The sequence below is a fragment of the Bufo gargarizans genome, chromosome 1, assembly GCF_014858855.1.
Source record: "Bufo gargarizans isolate SCDJY-AF-19 chromosome 1, ASM1485885v1, whole genome shotgun sequence".
In the NCBI taxonomy this organism is placed as follows: Eukaryota; Metazoa; Chordata; class Amphibia; order Anura; family Bufonidae; genus Bufo; species Bufo gargarizans.
The window spans coordinates 68,753,793-68,762,251 of NC_058080.1; the positions used below are offsets into that span (position 1 = coordinate 68,753,793).

Sequence of the window (8,459 nt, forward strand, 5' to 3'; positions counted from 1 at the left end):
TATAAATTTTTCTCTAAATTTATTGTTCTACATGTCTTTGATAAAAAAAAATGTTTGGGGGAAAAAAAATGGTTTGGGTAAAAGTTATAGCGTTTACAAACTATGGTACAAAAATGTGAATTTCCGCTTTTTGAAGCAGCTCTGACTTTCTGAGCACCTGTCATGTTTCCTGAGGTTCTACAATGCCCAGACATTAGAAAAACCCCACAAATGACCCAATTTCGGAAAGTAGCCACCCTAAGGTATTCGCTGATGGGCATATTGAGTTCATAGAACTTTTTATTTTTTGTCACAAGTTAGCAGAAAATGATGAATTATTTTTTCTTTCTTACAAAGTCTCATATTCCACTAACTTGTGATAAAAAATAAAAACTTCCATGAACTCACTATGCCCATCATGAAATACCTTGGGGTGTCTTCTTTCCAAAATGGGGTCACTTGTGGGGTAGTTATACTGCCCTGGCATTTTAGGGGTCCAGATGCGTGAGAAGTAGTTTGAAATCAAAATCTGAAAAAAAATGGCCTGTGAAATCCGAAAGGTGCTCTTTGGAATGTGGGCCCATTTGCCCACCTTGGCTGCAAAAAAGTGTCACACATGTGGTATCGCCGTACTCAGAAGAAGTTGGGCAATGTGTTTTGGGGTGTCTTTTTACATATACCCATGCTGGGTGAGAGAAATATCTTGGCAAAAGACAACTTTTCCCATTTTTTTTATACAAAGTTGGCATTTGACCAAGATATTTATCTCACCCAGCATGGGTATATGTAAAATGACACCCCAATACACATTCCCCAACTTCTCCTGAGTACCTCGATACCACATGTGTGACACTTTTTTTGCAGCCTAGGTGGGCAAAGGGCCCACATTCCAAAGAGCACCTTTCGGATTTCACAGGCCATTTTTTACACATTTTGATTGCAAACTACTTCTCACGCATATGGGCCCCTAAATTGCCAGGGCAGTATAACTACCCCACAAGTGACCCCATTTTGGAAAGAAGACACCCCAAGGTATTCCGTGAGGGGCATGGCGAGTTCCTAGAATTTTTTATTTTTTGTCACAAGTTAGCGGAAAATGATGATTTTTTTTTATTTATTTATTTTATTACAAAGTCTCATATTCCCCTAACTTGCGACAAAAAAATAAAAAAGTCGAGGAACTCGCCATGCCCCTCACGAAATACCTTGGGGTGTCTTCTTTCCAAAATGGGGTCACTTGTGGGGTAGTTATACTGCCCTGGCATTTTAGGGGCCCAAATGCGTGTGAAGTAGTTTGCAATCAAAATGTGTAAAAAATGGCCGGTGAAATCCGAAAGGTGCTCTTTGGAATGTGGGCCCCTTTGCCCACCTAGGCTGCAAAAAAGTTTCACACATGTGGTATCGCCGTACTCAGGAGAAGTTGGGGAATGTGTTTTGGGGTGTCTTTTTACATATACCCATGCTGGGTGAGATAAATATCTTGGTCAAATGCCAACTTTGTATAAAAAAATGGGAAAAGTTGACTTTTGCCGAGATATTTCTCTCACCCAGCATGGGTATATGTAAAATGACACCCCAAAACACATTCCCCAACTTCTCCTGAGTATGGCGATACCACATGTGTGACACTTTTTTGCAGCCAAGGTGGGCAAAGGGGCCCACATTCCAAAGAGCACCTTTCGGATTTCACAGGCCATTTTTTACACATTTTGATTGCAAACTACTTATCACGCATATGGGCCCCTAAAATGACAGGGCAGTATAAATACCCCACATGTGACACCATTTTGGAAAGAAGACACCCCAAGGTATTCAATTAGGGGCATGGCGAGTTCATAGAATTTTTTTTTTTTTTGGCACAAGTTAGCGGAAATTAATTTTATTTGTTTTTTCTCACAAAGTCTCCCTTTCCGCTAACTTGGGACAAAAATTTCAATCTTTCATGGACTCAATATGCCCCTCAGCGAATACCTTGGGGTGTCTTCTTTCCAAAATGGGGTCATTTGTGGGGTGTTTGTACTGCCCTGGCATTTGAGGGTCTCCGCAATCATTACATGTATGGCCAGCATTATGAGTTTCTGCTATTCTCCTTATATTGAGCATACAGGCAATGAGATTTTTTTTTTCCGCTGAAAGAAAAAATGAACGTCACAGATTTCTTCATTCGCATCGATCAATGTGGATGAAAAAATCTCTGCCAAAAAAAAAAAAAAGGAGGGGAAAGGCGTCTGCCAGGACATAGGAGCTCCGCTCAACATCCATACCCACTTAGCTCGTATGCCCTGGCAAACCAGATTTCTCCATTCACATCAATCGATGTGGATGAATAAATCATTTACGGGATTTTTTTTTTTATATATGCAAAGTGTTTGCCAAAGCATAGGAACGCCGCCTCCTCCTCAGCTCGTATGCGAGGAGAAATCTCGTCTTGCAGCGCCGCATACACCGACTTGTGTAATCTGACAGCAGCGCAATGCTTCTGTCAGAATGCACATCAGTGCTGCAGCTGCTTGATCGCTTGGTCCACCTAGAAGGTAAAAGAAAACAGAAAAAAAAACAGGCCGCAACGCAATAAATTTATTAACATTAACTTTAGAGAACATTAACTTTTATAAACTTTTGAAACTGAACAATAACATTTTTTTTTTTTTCACCTTTATAAGACAAACCTCTCCTTCCCCATGGGACAATGTGCAAAGCACAAATCGCCCACAGATGTGGCGAAGTACATTATGCACTTTGTCCCAGGTGAAAGGAGAGGTTTGTGGCAGCTCTGTGTGAATGGGCCCTAATACCCCTGTGTGCCTGTCCTGTGTACGCAATCCCTACGCTAATAGTGTACCTGAGTGTGGAACTTGCGGAAACACTCCCCTATGCATAGGGCAGGCTGGTCAGGACAGTCAGGACAAAAAAAGGTGGCGTCACGCCTTATTCCACCCCTGCTACAGACACGACATCTTTTTCTTGGGGAACGTTGAGTTGGGGTACCAGGATAGACAGACGGGAAGTGTCTGCCATGTAGCCGGCTCACTACATCAGGGCCTTGGGGCACGGACCCTCCTGGATACAGGATTTCCGAAATGATCTCTTCCTGGAATTTTAGGAAGGATCCTGTTCTCCCAGCCTTACTGTAGAGAACAAAACTATTATACATCGCCAATTGGATGAAATAAACAGACACCTTCTTATACCAGCGTCTGGTGTGTCGGGAAACTAAATAGGGAGCCAACATCTGGTCATTGAAGTCCACCCCTCCCATGTAAAGGTTATAGTCGTGGACAGAGAGGGGTTTCACAATGACTCCAGTTGCCCTTTCAATTTGTACAGTCGTGTCTGCGTGAATGGTGGACAGAAGGTAAACGTCCCTCTTGTCCCTCCACTTCACCGCGAGCAGTTCTTGGTCACACAAGGCAGCCCTCTCCCCCCGTGCAAGTCGGGTACTAACGAGCCGTTGGGGGAAGCCCCGGCGACTAGGTCACGCGGTGCCACAGAATTGAATTCCGACTAGATGTAAGTGCCGAAAGAGGGCCACGCTTGAGTAAAAATTGTCCATGTATAAGTGGTACCCCTTGTGGAGTAAGGGTGACACCAAGTCCCAGACAATCTTGCCACTGCTCCCCAGGTAGTCAGGACATCCGACCGGCTCCAGTTTTGAGTCTTTTCCCTCATAGACCCTATGTATAGCCTGTGGCCCTTTCACAGAGCTTATACAGTTTGACCCCATACCGGGCGCGCTTGCTGGGGATGTACTGTTTTATACCAAGGCGCCCGGTAAAATGTACTAGGGACTCGTCTATGCAGATGTTTTGATTAGGGGTATACGCATCTGCAAATCTGGATGACAAATGGTCTATGAGGGGCCGAATTTTATGGAGCCGGTCATAAGCAGGGTGGCCTCTTGGATGACAGGTGCTATTGTCAGCGAAATGCATAAAGCACATGATGGCCTCAAAACGCGCCCTAGACATTGCAGCAGAGAACATGGGTATGTAATGTATTGGGTCTTTAGACCAATATGACCGCAATACATTTTTTTTAGTTAGACCCATGCTGAGGAGAAGGCCCAAAAATATTTTAAACTCGGAAACTGTGACTGGTTTCCACCGGAAAGGCTGGGCATAGAAGCTTTCCGGATTGGCGGTAATAAACTGTGTGGCGTAGCGGTTGGTTTCTGCCACAACTAGGTCATAGAGATCCGCGGTGAAGAACAGCTCAAAAAACTGAAGGGGCGATCCTAAATGAGCCGTCTCCACGCAAACTCCAGACTGGGCAGTGAAAGGGGACAATACAGGTGCGGCAGAAGCAGGGGATTGCCAATTAGTATTTGCCAGCACCTCTGGGAGACTAAGGGTTCTACGGGCCTGTGAACGTGGTGGCTGCGACAGGGGAGTTATTGCACGTGCCACCGTACCAGCTGGAACTGCCCTTCTGGTGCTCACCACTTCACCAGGGAATACGGCAGTGCTGGTAGAAGGTCCAGGGTGTGCTGCGCTGCTGGTGTATGCCGCACCATAAACAAGATCAGCGCTAGCACCACTCTGCTAAAAATGAGGATCATCATGCGGGTTATGCAGAACTCTGACATGGGATCGGGTACGCCTGACTGTAGCAGAGACCTCTACCTCTTCGCTAGCGGTTAGAGTGCCACTGCTGTCTACAGGTTCATATTCTGAACCACTGGATTTAGCGGATGAGGCGTCCCCATCGCTTTCATCCATCACGGCCAGAATCCTGTAGGCCTCTTCAGCGGAATACCCCTTGTTTGACATTTTGGGTTCACTAAATTTAGGGGGTATTCCTCTGAGACTACCCGGGAAAAAGAGCAAACCTACCCAGTAAAAAGGAGTGCTTGCGAAGTAAAGCTGCGATCGCTAATAAAGATCCAAAAAGCTCAAAAGTGATCTTTTATAGCGGCGCAGCGATTTTACGGTGTTTTTGCAGTGATCAGAAAAAAAAATGTTCTGTCACTGCGGTGGGGCGGACTGAACGCAAGTGTGTGCACAAGATCAGGCCTGATCGGGCGAACACTGCGTTTTTTGTAGAACCTAAGGTGACCCTAATGTACTGATATAGATCTGATTGCAATCAGTATTGATCACTTACAGATACTATATAGTACTAGTGCTGATTAGCGACAGCGATGACGCTAATCAGCGACTAATCAGTGACTGCAGTGGGCTGGGCGCTAAACTACCTAGCAAGTAGCTAACTACCTGGCAGGGATGAGGGACCCTTACAGGGGGGGGTGATCAATGACAGGGGGGTGGATAAGGGGGTGATCAGGGAGTCTAATATGGGTGATCAGGTGCTAAATAAGGGGTTAATAAATGACAGGGTAATATCTAATGTGTAGTGTGGTGATTTGGTGCTACTTACAGAGCTGCCTGTGTCCTCTGGTGGTCGATCCAAGCAAAAGGGACCACCAGAGGAGCAGGTAGCAGTTATATCAGACGCTATTTTCAAAATAGCGTCTGACATAACCATTTCATTGGTCGATTCAAAAATCCACAGCCTGACAGCCAATGATCGCGGCTGGCAGGCTGCAGATGAACTTGTGCACTACGCGATCCTGTGAATGCGCGCTCCTGTGTGCGCGCGTTCACAGGAAATCTCGGCTTATGCGAGATGACGCCAATCAGCGTTAGTGTAGCCTGAGAGCGCCGCAGCAATGACGCCTTTCGGCGTTAGGTGTGCGGCAAGCGGTTAAGTAATGATGATCTGGTCATTAATTTCTGATTAGTGGTAGTACCAGGAGTCAGATCAGCTGATAGAAGAAGCCACTGCATGCTGGAGCTAGCAAGGCTCTGTACACTGTACAAGGAAAGTGCACTACAATCCCAGTCACTGCAGATCTAAAATACGGTAAAAATTTATCAGGACACCACTTATTTTTATATAATTCTTTCTTACAGTAAAGTGAAGTAGTAAACAATATTTCCCATCTGGTTATTGAGAAAACCTGGGCAGCCTTCCATTGTTTTAGTACAGATCTCAGACAAGCCCCTGAATGGTGAAAAATAAAAAATGATGCTATACTTACGTCTTTCTCTGCACCATTCTGAGCGCCACCAGTTCTCCTGCCACTGCAGCAAGGCCATGCACTGATGTGGCTGTATACTGCTGAGGATGGTGTTTGGCTGCAGGGGTCACTGACACAGTGACGGTAACATGACCGCTACAGCTAATCACTGTCTTCAGCGGTGTACCACTGAGGAATGAGTACAGCACTGCTCCGACTTCTGGGCCGGATCTAGTCTAAAACAGCTAATCAGTGGTAATGTGGGGGTGCTGGACCCCCACACATCAGATATTGATGGCCTATCCTGAAGATAGGTCTTAAAGGCGTTATCCCATGAATAATGTAAAAATGAAAATAAGACATATAATACATGGCAATCTCTTTCTAACAAAGCCAGAACCAGCCTGTACCTCACATGGATCCAGAGATCTCCCCATTCATTGCTCTGCTAGATTTATATCGAGCTGGCAGCTCAAGGGGAGTGTCTATTCTGCTGCAGCTCAGGGGGCGTGTGCCATGTTCTACCTATCACAGCTCAGGAGGCAGTTGAAGGATTAAACTGAGCATGTGCGGCCATCTTAATGAGCCGGTCAAAGAAATAAGAAATTAAGTGGCACTATACCGATACATTTTAGTAAATAGTTCACTGGATATACAACATTTTTAATTCCATGCAATTACAAAAGTATTCAGATCCAGGTGCTGGTTTGAAAACTGTAGAATATTTTTCGTGGGACAACCCCTTTAAGTTTTAAAATCCCTGAAAACCCCTTTAAGAAAAATAAATGTTGTTGAATTTTCACCTATATTCTCTCTCCTCCCATAGGTTCATGATTACCTTAGAAGCAAGTTATGTTCCCTGTATGAGAATGACTGCATATTTGACAAGTTTGAGTGTGCCTGGAATGGCTCTGACAGGTAATTATTTACTCGAAACATAGATTTTTATTATTTTATTCTGGAGAAAAAGTTGACAATGTATACAGTCAATTCATGTAATTAATTCCCAGAAGGCCTGCATGCAAGAAAATCTTAAACTGAAGTTAAATCTGGATTTGCCTGGAGTGAAGAATATGTAAATTCACATTAGATGCATTGGGAACAATTTGGTTGCTTTGTAGTAACCAAAAATACTTCAGTCCAAGATCATGCCAATTCTTGGCATGCTAGATTATTGAATGGACAGTGGGCTCATTCGCTCTATGTCAAAGTAAAGTCCAGCCAGGTTTAGCAATAGTGAGATAAGAAATACAGTATCAATATTACAAACATCAAGAATAATAAAAAATAAAAAAGTTTTGGGACAAGGAGCATCAAATGGTATAGAAGTAAAATGCTAGAGAATTTAAACATTAAAAGCCATTGCATGACTTCAGATCTTATGGGATATCCTGCTGTGTTAGAGGCAGAGAGAGCTGCATCATGCAGTGTCTTGAAAGAGCGAGTTGTTCTTTCTGTTGCTGTGAAGTCCTCGCATTCTGAAAAACGTATGCGTATTAATCTTATGGGTATATTATGTTTATATAGGTTTTTAGCTATAGAAAAAACATATTTTATGTTGGTTTCCTTTAGTGTCATCATGACTGGGGCATACAATAACTTCTTTCGAATGTTTGACCGGAACACAAAACGAGATGTCACCTTGGAAGCTTCACGAGAGAGCAGCAAGCCACGAGCGGTCCTTAAACCTCGTAGGGTGTGTGTTGGTGGCAAGAGAAGAAAAGATGACATAAGTGTGGATAGTCTGGACTTCACCAAGAAGATCTTGCACACAGCTTGGCATCCCACTGAGAACATCATTGCCATAGCAGCGACAAACAATCTGTATATATTTCAGGATAAAGTGAACTCAGATATGCACTAGGATTACCAATTTCTTTTTGTAATTTCTCAACCGACCTTTCCAAAGGCAACAAATCATATTTTGATGACCTGCCCAGGATAGTGTCTTTGGTGATGGGATTATTACAATGGTCTTTCTAAATTCCTTGTACAGATAAACCTCAAAACAGTGGGGATCTCCTTCATTCCCCATTGCCCATTGTTCTTTTCATTTATTAAATTTACTTGTATTATAATATAGTATATGAGCTTTGCAGCAAACAAAGAACTTATACAAAAGGATTGAATTAAAAAGTTAGCCAAAAAGATTGTTTAAGAGGGTACAAGTCTTTTAAGTTATTTCATTTAGCATTATTCATTATACAGAAAGTTCCATAAAACAATAAAAATATGATATACATATAATATCCATTACATTTTGTTCTATTTCATACTTTCATTTTGCTTTATTTTCAAAAACTATTAAGTAGAGATGAACAAATTGATTCTAACCAATTGATTTGTCTCAATGGCAAAAGTTCTTTACCTGTGAGCGATGTCCCCTACCTGTTGAGTGGCAGGGACATCTCGCTAGGTCCTGACAATCTAACGCCTCCACTGCTGATCCAAGTATTGGCAC

General features: G+C 43.3%; 1 protein-coding gene across 2 annotated transcripts in view; it reads left to right on the plus strand.

Moving 5' to 3' along the window:
- The window catches only part of PPP2R2C (protein phosphatase 2 regulatory subunit Bgamma), a 194,554-nt gene extending 186,304 nt beyond the window's left edge, over positions 1 to 8,250 (plus strand). For both annotated transcript variants that reach the window (XM_044296222.1, XM_044296229.1), the window contains 2 exons: positions 6,825 to 6,916; positions 7,571 to 8,250. In XM_044296222.1, the coding sequence (XP_044152157.1) occupies positions 6,825 to 6,916; positions 7,571 to 7,862 (384 nt within the window). In that variant the 3' untranslated portion in view covers positions 7,863 to 8,250. The remainder of the gene's footprint in view (positions 1 to 6,824; positions 6,917 to 7,570) is intronic.
- The last annotated feature ends 209 nt before the right edge of the window (positions 8,251 to 8,459 follow it).